We start from the raw sequence: 20,834 nt of genomic DNA, 5'->3' as shown, positions 1-20,834 counted from the left end.
GTTCTCTCAGTAATACACTCCAGTCTCAGTGAGCGGTGGGTTCTCTCAGTAATACACTCCAGTCTCAGTGAGTGGTGAGGTCTCCTTGTCTTTGTCTCATCTGAGTTGCTTCAACAGAAAAGGATACTTTCTGTGCTATGAGGGAAAATGTTTTTGATGTTAGACTAATATCAAACTTTTAACAAAACTCAAGTGGACATCTAAAACCATTGAAGCTTTGGACCAAATTTATAGGAGGGCTACCTCCTATAAACAACATTTTTTAGATGCATCAAGGGTTTTAAGGAAGATCAGGAAACCCTAAAAAAAGAATTAAAAATAATAACAAAAATGAATTCAGGGCAAAGAGGTCAACTCAGAAGGGGGGCATAGTCGATTATGCGTTTGACTACTAAGCACAAGGTCAACAGTTTGAAACCACTATCCCTTCCTTGGGAGGAAGATCAGTCTTTCTCTTCCCAGAAAGAGCTCTAACATCGAAAACCCACAAGGGCAATTCTGTTCTGTCTTACAGGGTCGAGGTTTTTGGACAAGGGGCCATCTTGGTAAATTTTCTCAAATGACACAGGATAATCACAGAGATTTATTATAAAGACGTTTTCAAAAAATTGCTTTGGGAAGCAAAAGCCAGGAAAGTTGTACCAAGGAGTTGCTTTTTGTTTCATCATGACTGTGCACTTGTCCATTCTTAGAGGCTAGCAAGGCTCTCCTAGAAGAATTGCATTGGGAAAGCTTCCTTCATCCACGCCACAGCCCTGGTATCACCCCTGGAGGTTTTCTTGTGTTCTCAAATGCAAACAAACATGGAAAAAGAACGCAGTTTGAGTCGCTTGGGGATGCTTGATGTATTACAAATTGAAAAGCACAGAATTCTTTCTCGGAAGAGTTAGAGATAGTAGCACTGGCTTCAGAAGTGTGTAGACCTAGATGGAGGCCGAGGAGATGGGGGGAAAAAAGTGGGTTTTCATTTTGATTTTTTTGTTTAATAAAGATTTCTACGTTTTTACGGCAATACTTTTTTACTTACCCTCAGAAATGCTAGAAAGGTAATAAATGATGAGAAATAGAAACTGGAGAGGTATTACCATAGAAAATTCCATTATTTATGGCTTCAAACACGTGCTGGAATTAAATTTTTTATACACTGACTTGACTTGAGTATAAATTAGGTCAGACCTTTTTTTAATGTATTAAAGCATTTTTAAACAAAAGCAATACAAGCTTGTAATAGGTTATTTTGAAAACCTAAATAAGCATGAAAGTTGAGCTCCCTTATTGCTACCTCCCAGAGTGTCTGTGTTCGTGAGATTGCTGGCCTGTTACGTCTGCATGGTGGAGACTGTGTGCTGGCTGCCGGTCCCTGAGTGGCACAAATGGAGTGTTTCAGTACTACCTAGATTGGCCAGTTAAAATCCACCCCAAGACATGTCTGCTTCTGAAAGGTCACAGACTTGGAAACTTTACAGAGCGCAGTTCTATTCCGCAGTTTGCAGACCCGGGCTTGCCATGATTCGGAATCAACTGTGTGGCAGCCACTACAACCAACTGTCTTCCATCCCATTCTGATTTGACTTTGGTAGCTTGAAAGTAGCAGTGGCAGGAGTAGTTATATCATGGAAATTGTCATACAATACAAATCTGGCCACCCCCTTCTCTGACCAACTAATAATCAGTAATTAGTTAGTGCTTGCCTGACTGGAAATGAAACATGCCCTTTGGTTCTCGTGTATCTGATCCACAGCTAGAAGAACGCCCTGGCTGTAGCCACACTGACCTCTCATTACAGCGTTCCCATATTCTCTTTTTGTGCTTAGAAGGCTTCCCCAGGTTTGCTGTCTGTATAGTTGTGCCTTTTTGTCTTTGTAGATTCAATGTCCATCTCTAGAGAGGTGGTTTTTCTTAGGTGAGTAGGTCTCTTGCGTCTTCCTTTAATTATTACATCCTTACAGTGTGTTTCTGTTATATGAACGTTACCTGGAAGGCCAAACATTCACATTAGCTACATTGGTTTGAGGTGCAGGGAGACCAAGATGAGGAGGTGATGATGGGACCGTGGGATGCTGGCATTTGGCTCCCCAGGGAGTGATCGTGTGTATATTCCATGGGGATCTGGGAAAGAAGTGGTTACAATGGATCTAGAAGTAGAATTAGCAGAGACATTTTATTTACATGCAATGTTTGAACAGCAGAGTGCACATCCTTCAAGTGTTCACTTGGTTTTTCCCCAAGCGAGTCCAGCAGGGGAGCCTCCGTTAGGTCTCCAGTCTTCCAATCCAGGCGCATCCTCTCTTTCCTTGGAATATCGTGTGGTAAACAGCATCGTGGGGGTGGGGTGGGTAGCTGACCATAATCTGAACTTGTCTGCTTCCGTATTGCTACAAGTCATGGGTCAGATAGGCCTTTACCCTCTGTCCTTCTTTACTGTATGCTGGCACCAAACCTTCCTCCCATGGAGCTGTACTTCTATGCTGGGTTCAAGAATTCGTTGCCATAATCGCACAGTTCTCACAATGAAGGGGCTTTGTTGGGGGACTTAAGTTAGGATCAGCAAACAGGAAGGATACAACCCTTAGTCCACAGCAACACCTCTTCTCAGCCCACAGCCAAGTCTCTGTCCAGTCTTCAGTGTCTTAGCCACTGTGTCCCTTGGCCCTCGGAAGCCAGCCTGCCTGTTTTTCTGTTCCATAGTTCTATAGCCTGGGACCAGATGAGAAGGCCCGCTAGTCTCAGTGCTGCTCTCTGGTGCATCTGATTGCAGCAGCCTCCACCACTTCAAACAGATCTTGAACATGTTCTCCCAAATGGTTCTTCAGGTTTTGTCTGTGCCTGCTATCCTGTGGAATGGCTTTGATGGAGGTGTGGTTTGTCTTTTGATCAACTGTAACCCCAAGACAAATGAAGGTTGGTGGTAGAGCAGTCTAAACATGATTCCAAAGGAACAAGGGGTGTGGCTTGTTTCAGGTTTACTAAGGTCAGGATTTAGCCTCACCTTAATCCTGTAACAAAGAACTTGTTTAGAATGGGACCAAAGCCACAGGCATAGAGTCTAGAATTATAATACCTCACATAAGGAATTATGGCCAGATGGCCATATTAATTGCATGTGTCTCACACTGTAGATTAGTTGTGCAGGCTTGTGAACACTATAACTGGAATTATAGTTGAGGGTAAATAAAAATTATTGCTGAAAACAGAAAAAATCAGACTATGAATTGATTGTTTCTTGACATATCCTTCATCTAGATCAGTGGTTCTCAACCTGTGGGTTGTGACCCCTTTGGGGGGGTCAAATGACCCTTTTACAGGGGTTGCCTGAGTCATAACAGTAGCAAAATTACAGTTATGAAGTAGCAACAAAATAATTTTATGGTTGGGCGGTGGGTCACCACCACATGAGGAACTGTATGAAAGGGTCGCAGCATGAGGAAGGTTGAGAACCACTGCTCTAGAGTGTTTTACTTGGTGAAAACAGCAGTTTAAGTAAGCATCCTTGAAGGTTCCGAACATGTTCCTTTTCACCGCTTTTTGAGTTTGAGAAACCAAAAAAGGTGTGAAGTGGTAATATTACATATGTGAAATAGATGAGATATTGTTTCCCCTGAAAGTCTTATAAGACACCCCTTGTTACCTTTGAGAATACACACGTGCATTGTCATGATAGAAAAAACTAAATTCCTTTGGTTAACTTTCTTGACCTTTTTTGTGCACAAATGTAGCTTTCCACTTTCTGAAAAATTCTTTATATAAGCTCCCGTGATTATCCTGTATCCTTTGAGAAAATTTTATCAGGAGTACTCCATTGGAATCCCCCCCTAAAAAAAAAAAAAGCTGTAATCTATTGAGCTGACCGCTTTGCTTTGAATCTAACTGGCCCAGCAGATCCCCACGGAAGCCAGTCTTCTTTGGACTTTGCTTTCAGATTAGTTGGTAAATCTAAGACTCATCCCCATTTACAGCTGTTTTCATAACCTTAAAGAGCAGTTATGAATTGGACTGCTACCCCCAAGGTCTGCAGTTCACAGTCACCAGGTGCTCCTCACTGTAAAGAGTTACGGTTTCGGAAACCCACAGGGCAGTGCTACCCTGTCCTATAGGGTGGGTGCCTAGGAGTCGGCATCCGTTCCATCAATGGCAGTGAGTTTTGAGTGAGTTTTTCAAAACATTAGCTTCATTAGCTTCAATTTTGATTGAAAGACTGATGGAAAGGTCAGCTCTTTGAACTAGTTTGATACTAGTGCAATACTTTTGGCATTCATGAAGCCATAGATAAGGCCAAGATGCTCATTTAAAACTGAAAATGCCCAACCACATTGGCCCTCGCTTCAGAAGCTATCACATCAGTAACCATTCTGCTGTCTTCTACTAGTCTCTGGATTTAAAACACCATTTCTTCATTCATTGAGGTTGACAATCTTACCTCTCTTAGCTTATCTTTGAGGTATGTTTTAAACAGATTCCATAAAACATCTAGACACGTCAAATTGTCTTTGCAATGCTTAGGTTTTATTCACTGCACTCAATACAGTTCAATAGGAATGAAAGTCAAATGCACAGGTTATTAGTGGAGATACCCCATGCAGTGGGGGTTCCACTAAGCTTCCAAAGGAAAGAGTCACACCTTCAAATCTCATAAGTAATAAAGCAAATACTAAGCAAAAGAGTTGATGTTACTTTTCTGGGGTAGAAACTCTATCAGCACCTTGCAAGGAAGGTCATCAGTGGTCTGGGTTCTGTGGTCAGTAGCACTTCCTTCAGTGAGAAAATGCTGCTAGTATGCTTCTTGGCCCCAGAAACTTAAACAGCCACCAAGTTCAGGGTGAAGTGAGGGTGATCACCTCAAGCTGAGAGAGGGATGCCCTCTCATTTTCATTTACTGCTTGGGAATCTGTTTTACCCGCCTTTCCTTTCTAACATGTGCCTGCTTTTGCTGATACTTTTTGGCTATTTCCTTTATAATATCTGTTGCTCTTTGGTTGTGACTTATCTGTCCTTTTCAGGCTCACAGTCTAGTAATATCAAATCTTTAATTTATGCTCACAACGAAGTACTCCGCACCTTCCTTAAGACATTTGATCCATCCAAAACCTGTTGTTCTATATGGGCAGCATCCCCTTAAAACTATGGAAAAGTTTCAATGCTTTGGGAAGATACCCTTTTGAGTTTTGTTAAAAATTTTTATTAGATCTGCCCTCCATTATTTTTTTTTCCATAGCACAGCAAGTATCTTTTTGTGAAGCACTCTAATCACACTAAAACAAGTATATTACTGAGAGAATTCTTCTACAGCAATCCTCTGATGCTATGTTTGGAATAAACCCATTCATGTATGATCTTGAACCCTAGTAGCAATACTCTTTGACCTTCATATAATTCCTTTGTGTCTTCCTCATCCAATCTATACCTCGTATTCGTGAGATCCTGCTTGTTCATTCCTATTGCTCTTGAGAAACCCCTCACTTAACAGACACATTTTATTTATCAATTCTCTTGGATGGATATTTTGGTAGCCTCCAATTTAAACTATTATGATCAAAACAACTATGGACATCTATCACATATTTTTTGAGGACCATACAGTACATCATGTCTGCAATGGCATTTCTGTTAATGTGCTCAGCTACTAACTCAAAGGTTAATGACTTGCATGCATCCGGCGGCACCTCAAAAGAAAGACCTGACAGTGTGCTTCTGACCACTAGCCACTGAAAACCTATGGAGCACAATTCTAGTCGGGCGTGTGAGGTGCCCTGAGTTGCCGTCAACACAACAGCAACTGATTATAGAGTGTGTATGCAACAGATTTTTTACAACTTTGTGTTGTTGATTTTATTTATTTTATTTAACAAATATCTTACAATATTATTACAAACATTTTATAAGCATGTAGCAAAGTTGGTAAGGATTTGACAGTGCACATTCATATATACACCCTTGGGTTTCATCATTTTTCTACATTGACTTTATCATCTTTCTTTTCTTCTACTTATTCTTGGTTCATCCTCAGACTGGTTAGTAGTTCAGGAAAGGACTATGCGGTTCAACAATTATCCATACACCCCTTGGCTGACACAGTTGAGAATTGCTGGGTTCTTATAGCAGATCTGGAGATGGGCTTGCACGGAGGATGACCTAACCTTAAGGACTCACACTGAGTAGTACTTGTGCACTTTGACCTCATGTTGAACTTTCGGAGGCCACAGCTGCTGCTTATTCACGAACAGGCTGTTGTCCATGTGTGTGATAGTCCTACCATAGTCCCAAGGAATTACACCTATCGGGTTGCTGTAAGTCAGAATCAGCTCAAAGGCAGTGAGTTTGGAGTTTGAGTTTTGGCCCCCACCACGATACCTTTAGGTTGCAAGTGCAGACCTCTGTGTTGAAGGTTCCAGTCCACTGTGTGAAGTGATGGGTTTTTGAACTCTCCAACTTGCCATTTACATCCTCTCTACAGCACTTCCATGTAATTGCATGGCCCAGCTGACAACATATGATTTCTGCTAAACAGCTCTTTGTGGAATTGCTTAATGAGTGAATCCCATTGGTAACTCAGAATTGTGTATGAGGATTAACCTGGCCTGGACTTCTCACTGGAAAATGCTGATTGGAACCACCTTGTGCTGCAGTCCTCATTGATGGCAGGAAAAAAAGGGTCCAGTAAGACGTCTGCATCAAGGCAGGCATCAGTATCAGACTTATATGAGCACAAGATCATCTATGAGTTCACTTTGTAGAGAATTAGATCTAACAATGACTTTTTAAAAATTCTCGTGTTTCCCTTCTCCAGTTTCATTTCTTGGCTTCGGACCCCTGGTGGTGTAGCAGTTACATGTCGGGCTGTGATCACATGGTTGGTAGTTGAAAACCACTAGCAGCTCCGCAGGAGAAAGACTGGGCGTTCTACTCCCATAAATGTTACAGTCTCGGAAACCTACAGGGGTCACCATGGGTCAGCACTGACTGATGACAATGAGTTGGTTTTGGGGTTTAAGCTCTGTCCAGTAGCATTTATGTGCTACTCACTCCCCCCAATTGCTGTCTATTCTGACTCCTGACAACCTCATAGCTATTAAAATAGAACTATGCTCCACAGAATTTCAGTAACTGAATTTTTAAAGTTTAATTTATATATAATTTACATATAATACAATATGATTTGTACATATTTAAGCATTATATAATCATCACCAAAATCCATATTAGAACATTTTCTTCTTTCTCGTACTCATTATTATTAAATTCTCATTTCCCCCCAGCCTCCCCTGCCATAACCCTATTAAAATATTAATCCAGTACTGTCTCTGTAGATTTACCTAGCCTGAATTTCATATACAGAAAAGCATACAATCCTCCCAACAACAATAACAAAATAAAACACAGAAAAATCTCAATCCAAAAGAATGCAAAAATAATAAAAAACTAGAAAAAATTAAAATAGGTCAAAAGAGAACAAATGAAAAGGCATTAAATTTTAACCTAACTAATTTTAAACTGCCAACATCTGTATTAATCACTTTCCAATGCACTTTATCTAATAGCAGGGCTATTCACCTGGTCAATGGTCAGGGATTATTTCACGTGGGGATGCTGCAATGGAGTTTGAGTTTTCACTGTCATTCATAGCCATCTGCGTACTGGGTGCTCAGAATTTAAGCTCCAAAACAGCTCCCTCTTTCACTCTCAGTTTTTGTTTTTTTAATCTACAATCCTTGGATCACCCAACTTGTTATACTTCTGTGTGAATTTAGCTGACACCTCATGTAGATAGCTGTTTATGATAAGACAAGCCTTTAAAACCCCAGACATTAGTCTTTCTGATAGCAGGGCACTATCTGATATCTTCTTCACACTTGCACCCATATTTTCAGGAATCTCTTCACGAAGGCAAGTATTGCTAGAGCCATGCCTTAAGAACTAATTGTTCTTCGATTATGACAAAGTGCAAACTCAAAATCCATTCATATATGTACAGTTTGTATCCCTAGTCTACTTTAGAGACACCATTATCGTTTTATTGAGGAATATTGTAAGTCATCCCCATGGGGCACATGGTAATTCTGTTGATAGTATCATTATTTTAGTCAATGGTATAGAATTTAAAATACTCTTTAGAAAAAGAAAGTATACATGTATAGGATCGTTTTTAGACTAAACTATAGGGGTTGGTGGTGACTTGTGGAGATTTAAAGCACAATGGACATTTTGCAAACAATGGAGGTTGAAGACAGGCAAACGTTCACTAATGCTCATTCATGAAGGCAGGACTACTGCATGCTGGACTAACACATGTCATTAAAAAGCCAAGAGAGTCTAAAAATAGCAAACAGCTGGTAGTCTTACTTGTCATTTATTGGGCACCCTCAAAGCCAGAGATTTGAACCAAAATCCAGTGATTCCCTTTGGGATAGTAGTCATTTGCTTCTTCTCACAGTAGGGTATTTTAGTTCTAAGTCCTAAAGAATATTTCAGTTCCTTTAATTTGCTACAAGTGTGTTTCAGGTAAAATCTCATTTGCTCATGGGGTTTCCATGGCCTTCCGGAGGGGCCTATGAAGGATGTTGTGTGCCTTAAAAGGACAACGTTTGATGTCCTGGTTATCTATAGCATTCAGCCTGGATCACCAATCAGGATCAGTCAAAAGTATCTTATTAGGCCAAGTTTCTACCCAGCGCTTATGGAGGCCTTTGACTGGTGGTTTGAACTGTGAATAAAAAGTTGATGATCTGAAATGTAAACCTCTCACCTAATTCTCAATTTTAAAAACTGTTATTAAAGAAAAATTTTAGGAATATAATACAGGGAATATTCTCCCATTGGTGGTTGATATAAGTAATGTTAAGTGTTCTTCCCAGTGGTAGATTAGTGGCTACTTTTTAAGAAGACCCCAGTCCTTTCTTCTGAGGTGCCACTGGATGGGCTAGAAACTCCAACTTTGGGGTCAGCAACTAAAGGCAGTAACCCCTTGTGCAACCTAGGACATCTAAGTAGCATTTAGAGGTTTCCTGTTTTCACAGTGATGTTTGCCTGTTACTGTGAACTCCTTCATGCAAGTGTTGACAAACTGCTGCCTACAGCCCAGCACCTGTGTTGTAGATCATGCTTATAGGTAGTTGTGTGAGAACACAGCTGTATCCACATATTCACTAATTTTCCATAGCTGCTTTTTATTCTGCACCAGTCAAGCTGAGTCCTTGTGACACACAAAGCTGAAGCTCTGGCCTTTCATAAGAAAGTTGTCCTAATCGCAAACTAGGATATACTGTTCTGTGGTGAAAAAGATCTGGTGTGTTCGTGGACATCTCCTGAGAATTTATTAATGTGTCAAGGCTAAGAGAGTAAATGCTCTTGTGTGCTGTGTGAACCAGGCTTTCTGGCAAGCCCACCCTTCAGGGTTACAGCCAAGGAAGTGAGAGATCTTAGAGGCAGCAGTCAGTGCCCATGCCCATAGGCTGCTCCCCCATCTTGCCTTCCCAGTGGGCATGTGCTTTTATCCAACACGTCATGTGATTGCCTTCTGATGTATTCAAATGACTTCGGTTGAGGAGCAAAGACCAGTGTTCATGGTCTGAGCAAAGACACAAAAAATAAATAAAAACAAACAAGAGCTTTTTAGGCCCAGGGCATTTCTGAGAGCAATGTGTGCCACCTGCTTTGCCAAGACAAAGGTGTTTGCAAAGAGACAAAGGTGTTCAGAGGAGGTTGGCTGATTGAAGCCCCAGGAGGTCTTTAGGGGCTGAAATACCAGTCAGAAAAGGTTTACTCTCCTAAAGTGGCATCCTGGGGACAGGTAGGAGCTGTGCGGTGTCTCTAGAGGACGCAATGACCATCCAGGGCATTGGGTCATGGGAGAAGACTACACTGAGGAATAGGAAGCAGTTCCAGAGGGCTTCAGTTAATAGGGGCTTACTAAATAACAAGAGGCCAAAAAATCTCTTTAGAGGCTTGCTTTGGCAGGAAGTATTGGGCCGCTGTGGGTTACATGTAGGTTACATGGAATCCTTGGAAAGACTGGACTAAGGGAGGAAATGGAGGCACATTTCTATTCAGGGTAGCAAGAAAGGAAGTGGCATCTTCCCACCTTGGCCTGGGAATCCAGGCAAGCCTGTAGCAGGCCAGCCCTAGGGTCCTCCTGGCTGATGCTTTTAGCTGTGAGTTCCAGTTTACAGTGCAGAACCGGCTTTGTTAGGTAATGTATATGTCTGATTCACTTGTTCTTAGTATAGGCTCCTGGGCTTCAGATTGCTATCTAAGGATAGCAGCCGACTACACTGTTCATGCCAGCGTGGGTACCGCGCAGTGAGAAGACCCAATCACACAATCTTGCCCTATCAGAGTAGGTAAGTGCTTAAGAGTAGGTGACCAGCAGGAGGTCCCCAGAACCCTTGATTATTCTCTCTCCCATTCCCCCTCCCCTGCAAAAAAACTCAAACAAACAAAAACAACAACCCAAAGCTCACCGCCATCAAGTTAATTCTGGCTCATGGAGACCCTATAGGACAGGGTGGAACTGCCCCTGTGGGTTTCTGAAACTATTAACTCTTTACAGGAGTGAAAGTCTCGTCTTTCCCCCTCAGAGTGGCTGCTGGTTTCCAGGTAATCATCCTGCGGTTTGACAGCCCGACCGTGTACCTCCTACCCCACTGGGGTTCCTCCAGCAGAGGCTACATCATAGTAGAGGGGGCAGAACCTGTTCGCCTTCCATGCTGGCTCATGTTTTGGGTTCTTTCTTAGTCACCGTGGGTTAAGTGTCATGCATATGCATGTGTATGCATGCATATCATTTTGCCTCCCTTGCTGTCCTCCGGTGCTTCTGTCTGTCCATTTTACTTGGTAAGTATTAAAGGAATTGGAAAGCAAAAGTCTCTGAAGGGAAACAGAACCTCTGACTCTGTTCCTCCAGTTTTGTCTTATTCTCCTTTGCACCGGAGCGGCCACACGGGGAGGAAGCCCGGGGCGTTCAGTGGGCATCCTCATAGCTCATCACTGTGCATCTGTACTTCCTGCCCGGGCCTGCCCGAAGGTGCCTCTGTGCTTCGGAGGACTGGCGCCTGTGTGGGGCTCCTCTGAGATCTGCCTTCATGAGGGGTTTCTGGGTGTTGTCCTGGGTCCCCAGCCTGCCTGCCATGCCCCTCAGTAGACCGTCTGGGGAGAGGGTGTGGTGAGAGCAAAGCCCAGGAGAAAAGCTGCCCAGGTGGAGAGCAGATGTTGTACCACATCATCTTGATCGCCTCCCCTTTTCTTCACTTTCTTTCAGCATTTTCCCCAAAGACAATTCAGAGCATCCCATTTGTACACCACGTGGCCGTTGAGACCTACGCTAACAAGAGTGTCTCCCTCTAGCCTGGAGGGTTGGAGAATGAAGGTCCTAGGGGGACGTGCTCTGCTCCAACTCCGTGCTGAGTGGCTAGTCACATCATCAGGGCACTGAACAGCCTCCCATCCCTGCAGCCCACACCTGCCCTATGAGGATGAGTGTCACCACCAGGAGGCTGTTCATGGCCTTGGTTGTGGTATTTGGGACAGCCGTGGCATTTGCACCTGCCCCCAGGATCACCTGGGCACACAAAGGTGAGTGCAAACCTGCAAGGATGCCAATGGCTTCTGTAGCATGGGAGTGTGATGGGAATGGAACCATCATCTCACTACCCACAGTACCAAATATGTGGCTAGATATTGTTATTAATGATGCTATTTGATCCTATGCTTCTAGAACAGTTCCCTGTGTAGCACACATGCTTGGGTACTTAGTTGCTAACCAAAAGGTTCTGGTGGTTCAATCCCACCGGCATGGCCTTTGAAAACAGGCCTTGCATTGCATTCTGAATGATCACTACCTACAGAGCACAGTTCTGTTTTGATGCACATGAGGTGGGATTGACTCAACAGCAATTTTTTGTTTTGTTATTCCCAGACTTTGTGAGATGTATGCATCCAAGAGAAGCTTTTAGTAGCTGGAAACCTTTACCAAGACATGCTCAGACACCCTGATGTGGTGTCTAAATTAGAGGGAATTCCTGAAAGGAGACATCCCTGGGTGGTAGGAACTGTGACTGAGCTTGGCTGCCAACAGAACATTCAGAAGCTTATGTGCATCCAGGAGTGCCTCCAAAGAAAGGTTGGGGGTTGACTCCTGAAAACGTAGCCATTAAAACTCAGTGGAGCACAGTTCTGCCTCTCATGCACATGGACTTGCCATGGGTGGCAACTGGTCACTGGTTTTTAAAAGAAAGGGTGATCTCTTTTACAACTGACAGCGCCTGGCACCTACTGCTGAGGGCAAGCCGCTACTCAGCATTTGCCACTGCACCTATGGACAGACCATTGGTGAGTCTCGAGGCCAGTTAAAATTGTGTGTGGAACTGTGCTCATGCCACTGATTATTCTTTGCTGCTCATTAGTTTCTGTTTTGTTTATTTCCTTTCTTGGGAGCCCCTGTCTTTCTCATTCAGTGAGTTGAGACCTTAAAATACCTGGTCTTGAGCACAAGGTATTGAATGTAGCACAGAGAACTCTCCTCTGTGGAACTAAATGGCAGTGTGAGGAGTAGCAGATGTGACAAGAGAGGAATTTCTTGTACATTTGATGATCGATGGAAAGTCCATTCAAATTTATTCAGATTGATGCCAAAAAGTTTATAAGAAAAAACAGTTTTGACAAATTTTTCATTCCCAATACTTAAATTTCTAGTGTACCTAAATATTATTGATGTTCTTCCTACATATTACCTGATGAATAAAAAGACTGTCATGTTTTACCTAGTTTAAAGTTTGTTGTCATTATCAGTGAAAAGGCTTGGATGGAGTTATAGAATCTCTGCATTTGATTTTTAAAAGCATTTGAGGTAAATAATTTTTCCCCTGAACAAAATTCTAAATAGTTCTAACTATTGGACTGCTAATCTCAAGGTTAGTGCTTCCAGGCTACCAGCTACTCCACAGGAGTCAGATGAGGTTGTACGATCCCATAAACATTCACAACCTCTAAAAGGTTAATAGTAGGAAACAACTAGATGTCATTAGGTGAGTAGGTTCATCTATAGGTAATTTTCCACAAGCACCTTGGAAGAAAAGTGGGGTGACTACTTAAAAAAACAAAACAAAACAGCCATCAAAAAACAATTAGCAAAACTACTCTTAAAATACCATGAGTCAACTGGCAGCAAGTGGTGTTCAGTGTACTTCCAGGTTTGCTGGGACTGTATGACATGCTACTGCAGGAGCATCAAGAGTCTCCGGTGCAGATGTATCAACAGATGCAATCAATGCAGGTGCCATGAATGAAGTGCCCGAGACTGAAAACTGCTGTGCTCCCCCACTGCCATGCATATTATTCTCCTCCTGCTTCCAAGTCCTTCAAATCCTGCACCAACCGGACCCTCCAACAAGATGCTTGTGGGTAGCACACAGACCAATCCTTCACAAGCATATAACCATTTGCACCACCCAGAGACTCTGGCAGTGTGCTGATACATGGTTAAATACAACCAATATATTGAATCATTGGCTTTTTAGCTTAAAAGCATTAAATTGGTTTCCCCTTCTCTTTCACAGAGGTAGGTCTGGTGCATTTTCATGAGCCAGGCATCTTTAACTACTCAACTTTCCTGCTTAGTGAGCACGAGGACACCCTGTACGTGGGCGCCCGGGAGGCCGTCTTTGCTCTGAATGCCCTTTATATCGCTGAGAAGCAGCACGAGGTAGGTGTTTGGGGTCTTGCCCCTTGCCAGATGCAAGCACACCTTTGCAGTGGAACCAGGACCACTATGCCTTGCTCTCCACATGGCTCAGCCTGGACTGGACTGTGGTTTGCGTTAGGCACCACCCTCTTTCTGTGTAGTGCTGTTTCCTTCACTTCATGATCTATCTATCTCACAGAGGTGCTACCTCTGGAAATTAGGCTGCCAGGTACTTACTAGTTTTTCCTGACCTCCAGATGTGTGGGGGGCCCTGATCCCATGGCTGTTCTTCTGTCTGCACCTGCCTCAGTGTAGCCTAGTCTCACATTGTGTGCAGACACACCTCTGTCCTCTCCTGTGTCACAGATCACTCTGTTTGTCTATCTATCAATCTAATTATCTGTGCTTCACCTACCCACCAGTCATCTCTCTCTATATATACCTATCATCTTAATTTTCTTAATTTTTAGGGCAGTTTCAGTTCTACAGTAAAATTATTCACAAAGTACAGAGTTCCCATAGTACTCTCCTTTCTTGCCCCTCCACTTCTAGTTTCCCTTATTATTAACATCTTACAAATGTTTCCTATTGATGATATCTTACACATATCCTGTGATATATTTATTACAAATGATAAGCCAATATTGATATGTCATTACTAACTCAAATTCATAGTTCACATTAGCATTCACTCTTTTTTGTGTAGTTCTGTGGATTTTGACAAATGCATAATGTGATGTGTCCACCATTAAAGTGTCATACATAAAAGTTTCACTGCCCCCCAAATGCCCTGTGCTCTGCCTAATCATCCTTCACCTTTTATTTTTGAAGTGTTTCTTTATGGAAGATGTTCCGAACATATGCAGGAGTAGAGATAGTGGTATAATGAACCTTGCACCCGTTTTCAGTTTCAACAATAGCCAGCCAGGGCTACTTGGTCTTCACATTTGCCCTACACACTTCCTCTGAGAATGGCAACTTCGAATCAGATCCCAGAAACCACACACTGTATCTAGAAGTGTTTTCATTTGCATATCCTAAAGAAAAGGACTCCTATTCTCCAAACATCAAAATAAAACTATCAATAACTTCCAACTATCATCAAATACTCTTAGTGTTTAAGTTTTACTAGCACGTTCATAACTTTTTTTTCTTTATGTTTTTAAATGGTTTGAATTAGATTGAAGTCAGATCTAACCATTTGCAGGTGGCTGCTATGTCTGCTGAACCTGCTCTTGGTTTACCTATTGAGGACATTACTTTGTATGTCCTATTCCAGTCTTAATTTCGCTATTTTTGTCCTCGTGTATATTGCTGCCCTGAGGGGAAAAAAGTGAGGTCATTTGTTCCCATGAAGAAGAATCAGAAACCCTAGTGTTGGAAACCTTCTCCTGTAAAGACTTACAGTCTTGGAAACCCACCGAGGCACTTCTACTCTGTCCTGTGGGTCACTTATGAGTCGGAATTCACTTGATGGCAGTGGGCGTGGCTTTGGGTTTGTTACTGTCTTCTGCTCAGCCTTCACTTAAGGTGAAGTAGCAAGACTTCTCCTTAGGTTTAGTGCTGTGACAAGACTGTTCTTCTGTCCAGGGTCTCTCTTTTTGAAAAACAAACAGCCTCTGACAAGCAAAGTCTAAACTCACTGCAACCTCCAGGTTTCCTCTTCATGTATTAGCTGGAAATCTTTCATAAAGAGAAAATTTCCTTCCCCCAACCCCCCACATCAGTCTGAATATCTATGCATATACTCATGCAAACACAAATAAAATAACAAACTCACTGCCATTGAGTAGATTCCAACTCATTGTGACCCTATAGGTCAGAGTAGAACTGCTCCTGTGGGTTTCCAAGACTAAAACTCTTTACAGGAGTAGAAAGCCTCTTCTTACTCACCCAGATCACAGGAACTGCAGAACTGTATCCATACCAGTCCACCATTTGTCAGTTTGTCAACTGGTGGTTTGTGTGTTGTTGTGATACTGGAAGCTATGACACTGGCATTTCAAATACCAGCAGGATCACTCAAAGTGAGCAGGTTTCAGTGGAGTTTCCAGACTAAGACTACAAAGAAGGACTAGGCTGTCCACTTCAGAGGAATTAGCCATTGGAAACGTTATGGAGAGCAGTGGAACATTATCAGATACTGAAAACCTCATGAATAGCAGTGGAGCAATGTCAGAGAGAGTGCCAGAAGCCTTTCAGAAGAGGAGCCTTTCAGAGCTGAAGGTACTCAACCTGTGACTGAGGAGGACCTGGCTTTTCAAAATAGAGTTGACCATAATGAGTGGGTGCAGGAATATTTTCCTGAGTAGAGCCTTTGGGACTTTCATTTGCTGGTGAGACATGACTCAAAATGAGAAGAAAGAACTGCAAACACATTATTATAATGGGAACTTTGAATATACAAAGTATGAGTCTAGGAAAATTAGAAGTTGTCAAAAATTAAATAGAACATATAAAGATCAATATCTTAGGCACTAATGAGCTAAAATGTACTGGAATTGGCCATTTTGAATCAGGAAAATCCTACAATTTACTCTGCCAGAAATGACAAATTCAAGGACATTTCAAGATCTATCTTGAAATACAATGTCTTTGATAGAATAATATCCATCTGAATATAAGGAAATCCAGTTAATACTATTCCAGTTAATCAGATTTATATACCAACCACTGAAGTTAGTGATACAGAAATTTAAGAATCTTATCAGCATCTTCAGTCTAAAATTGATTAAACATGCAATCAAGCTGCATTGATAATTAATGCCAATTGGAATACAGAAGTTGGAAACAGAGGAAGGAACGGTGGCTGGAAAACATGATCTTGGTGATAGAAATGAAGCTGGCGATCTCATGATGGAATTTCTAAAGACCAAAGACTTGTTCATTGCAAATATCTTTTTTCAACCACACAAAAGATTTCTCCAGGTGGGGGCTACAGAAATCAAATTGACTACTTGGGAAGAGATGATGGAGAAGCTCAATATCAGCAGCTACAATGAGGCTGAAGGCTGAGTGTGGAACGTCTAGACCATCAATTGCTCATATGTAATTTCAAATTGAAGCTGAAAAAAATTAAAATAAATCCACTAGAGCCAAAAATAGGACCTTGAGTGTATCTCACCTAAATCTCCAGAGCATCTAAAAAACAGGCTTTATACATTGAAAACCAATGACAGAGACCTGATGGGTTGTAATGGGATGACATCAGGAACATTATACATGAAGAAAGAAAAAAAAAATCATTACAAAGACAAGAAAGAAAGAAAATATTAAAGGGCGTGTCAGAAGAGACCCTGAAACTTGCTCTTTAACATAGAACAGTTAAGGCAAATGGAAGAAATAATGAAGTAAAAGAGCTGAACGGAACATTTCGGAGGGTAAAAAAAGACCTAAAGTAAGGAAACCAAAAAGAAAGTCTATGGCCAAAATATTGAACAACGCATGAAGTATCAAAAGAAGATGGAAAGAATTCACAGAGTTGACATTCAAACACTTTAGGAGGTAGCATATGATAAAAAAAACCAATAGTACTGAAAGAGGAATTTCAAGCTGCTGAAAGCATTATCCAGAAACAAGGGTCCATGAATTGATAAATACTAATTGAAATGTTTCAACAAGGTGATGAAGCATTAGAAGCGCTCACTCATCTGTGCCAAGAAATTTAGAAGAAGCAACCTAGACAATTGACTGGAAGAGATCTATATCTGTGCCCATTCCAAAGAAAGCTGATCCAACAGAATGCACAAATTATAGAACAATATCATTAATATCATATTCAAATAAAATTTATTGAAGACCATCCAACAATGGCTGCCCCAATACATTGACAACTTCCAGGAATTCCGAAGAGAACATAGAATAAGGGATATCATTGCTGTGTCATATGGACCTTGGCTCAAAGCAGAGAATACCAGAAGGACATTTACTTATGTTTAATTGACTGTGCAAAGGTATTCAACTGGGTGAACCACACTAAACTATGGAAAGCCTTAGAAAAAAATGGTAATGCCGAGCTCTTTGATAAAGTCAAAGAAGTGAATAGAAAATTTCAAAGGATAGCTCAAGAAGTCAAGGTCAAATATTGTAATGAAATGTACAAAGACTTAGAGTTAGTTAGTTGTTAGTTGCTTCCTAGTTCTTTCCTCTGTTTCGTTTTACTTTCCTCCTGCCCCACTATCATGTTCAATCTTCATTCAGGTTTGGTAATTCCTCTCAGTTACATTTTGCACCTGGGTTTGTTGGCTCCCCTTTCCTCTCCCCTACCTCCCCTCTCCCAGAGTTAGAAAACCAAAAGGAAAAAACACACTCAGCAGTTCTTAAGCTGAAAGGAATACAAAAAAATTTCAAACCTCCAGTTACAATATTGAAAGCTTCTATGAGCAAAATGTTGAATGATGCAGGAAGCATTGAAAGAAGATGGAAAGAAAGAGGAAAAAAAGAAGAAGATGGGAAGAATACAGAGTCATTGTACCAAAAAGAACAAATCAACATTCAACCATTTCAGGAGGTAGCATATGAGCAAGAACCAGTGGTATTGAAGGAAGAAGTTCAAACTGCACTGAAGGCATTAGCCAAAAACACGGGTCCAGGAATTGATGGAATACCAATTGAAATGTTTCAACAGGTTGATGAAGCCCTGGAAGCACTTACTTCTCTATGTTAGGAAATGTAGAAGACAGCTACTTGACTATTGACTAAAAAAGATCCATATTTGTACTTAGTCCAAAGAAAGATGACTCAACAGAAAGCTCAAATTGTAGAACAATATCATTGGTATCATATGTAAGTAAATTTTTACTGAAGATCAGCCAGCAACAGTTGCAGCAGTACATTGACAGGGAGCTAGCTACCAGAGGGTCAAGCCATATTCAGAAGAGGACATGGAACAACATGCATCATTGTTGATGTCAGATGGATCTTGGTTGAAACGGAGAATACTAGAAAAGGTTTACTTGTGTTTTATTGATAAAGCATTCAACTGTGTGTACCATAATAAACCTTGGGAAAATGGGATTTCCAGAACACTTCATTGTGCTCCTGCAGAACATGTACATGGATCTTTGACATGGCAGTTGTGAGAACAGAACAATGTTTTAAATCAGGAAACGTGTCCCTCAGGGTTGTATCCTCTAATCATATTTATTTAATCTGTTTGCTGAACAAATAATCAGAGAAGCTGGATTATATGAATAAGAGTGTGGCATCAGGATCAGAGGAAGTCTCATCCTGCAGTATGCAGATGACACAACTTTGCTGAATGTGAGGAAAGTTGAAGCACTTGTGGGTGAAGATCAAGGATTGCAGCTTTCAATGCGGATTACAACTCCATGTAAAGAACACCAAATCTTCACAACTGGACCAATATGTAACAGCCTGATCAATAGAGAAATGAGCGAAGTTGTCAAGGATTTCATCTTACTTGGAAGGGCAATCGATGCTCATGGAAGCAGCGGTCGACAGATCCAACAGTAACACTTCATTGGCTAAATCTGCTGCACAAGATCTCTTTAGAGTATTGAAAAGCAAGGATGTTTGAGAAATGATGTACAAATACGCTTTACACAATTGATGTGTGTATGGATTGGGATAACAGTTGTATGAGCCCCTAATAAAATGTTTAAAAAAAAAAAAAAGAAAAGAAAAGCAAGGATGTTACTCTGATGATGAAGGTGCACCTGACCATGGTATTTTCCATTGCTTCATATGCATGTGAAAGTTGGACATTAAATAAGGAATACCAAAGAAGAATTGATGTGTTTGAATTGTGATCCTGGAGAAAAATATTGAAAGTACCATAGATTGCTAAAAGGACAAACTGATCTGTCTTGGAAGAAGTATATGACCAGCGTGCTCATTAGAGACTAGAATGACAAGACTGCATCTTACTACCTTGGACATATTTTCAGGGAGATCAGCCCTGGAGGACATCATACTTGGTAAAGTGGAGGGGCAGCAAAAGAGGAAGGCCCTTTACGAGATGGATTGACACTGGCTGCAACAATGGGCCCAGACATAGGAACAATTGTAAAGATTGCACAGGACTGTGCAGTATTTTGTTCTCTGGTACATAGGGTTGCTGTCTATGGGTTGTAACTGTTTCGATAGCACCTAAGAGCAACAACATTTGTCGGGAACACCAAAGTGAGAAAGAATAGGAGGAGAAAATGGAATATGTAGCTCTATGAACAGCTTCTTCTTTTGCTTTGCAACCAGAACAACTGGATGGTACCTGGCTATCATTACTGAACATTTTAGTGAAAGACTCTGTCCTGGACAAGAGTGAGGGAATGTACAACAGAACTTAAAATTCTTATGGATTCCAGAATTTCGGGAGCCATAAAGACTGGATAAGCTCCTGAATCTACTGCCCTTAAAATGATATTTAAACTTTAAAACAAAATATCCCCAGAAATCTCCTTAAAGCCAAGCAAAGTTAGCTTCAATAATTAAAAAAAAAAAGTCAAATTGGAGGATTATGCTTTTGAAAGTGCAATCTACATGGAATCAATCAAAAGTTTTAAAAAGGAATTTTTTGGGACAGTGAGATTATGTTAATAAAAGAGACAATTCAAAAAGAAGAGTAAGAATGATTGTCCAAGTCAGTGTAATCAATGCCACTAAATTATACATATAGAAACTATTGAATTGTTGAAAACTCAATATAAAATTGTTATTGTTGAATATAATGATAACAACATAAGTGATATTTTTTAAAAATAATTCACTGAGGCCCCAGATTGTTCATGGGCCTCAATAGTTAATTATGTTAACCTTATATTGCAAGTTTATATATATATATATATAAATAATTTTTTTTTAATTTAAAAAGAAAACACTTTTATTGACAGTTAGGAGTCACAGGACAGTTTTACAGGACAACAGATATTTAAGTCCCAGGACAACAGAGTGTATCCTGCGACAGGTTAATACTCTTCACCCTCATCCTCTCCATCTGTGCAAGCTGATATTTTAATGTACCAGGATAAATGTCTTTCCTCAGAATTGTATTGTTATTTCTAGATTATACTTTAATACCTTTGAATACCCATCCTCTTTTTAAAAATCATTTTATTGGGGACACATACAGCTCTTATAACAATCCATACATCCATTGTGTCAGACACATTTGTACATACGTTACCATCATCCTTTTCAAAAC

At 41.0% G+C, this 20,834-nt stretch overlaps 1 protein-coding gene across 1 annotated transcript in view; it reads left to right on the top strand.

Moving 5' to 3' along the window:
• Positions 1-11,251: 11,251 nt before the first annotated feature.
• The window catches only part of SEMA4D (semaphorin 4D), an 88,787-nt gene continuing 79,204 nt past the window's right edge, over positions 11,252-20,834 (top strand). Inside the window, exons 1-2 of the mRNA XM_030885418.2 lie at positions 11,252-11,565; positions 13,548-13,693. Of these exons, the coding sequence (XP_030741278.1) occupies positions 11,460-11,565; positions 13,548-13,693 (252 nt within the window). The 5' untranslated portion in view covers positions 11,252-11,459. The remainder of the gene's footprint in view (positions 11,566-13,547; positions 13,694-20,834) is intronic.

Source organism: Echinops telfairi, unplaced genomic scaffold (assembly GCF_000313985.2).
Source record: "Echinops telfairi isolate 266 unplaced genomic scaffold, ASM31398v2 ScPeMD7_27;HRSCAF=92, whole genome shotgun sequence".
NCBI lineage: Eukaryota > Metazoa > Chordata > Mammalia > Afrosoricida > Tenrecidae > Echinops > Echinops telfairi.
The sequence above is the reverse complement of the archived record's forward strand: the minus strand, read 5'-3'. Positions and strand labels throughout refer to the sequence as shown.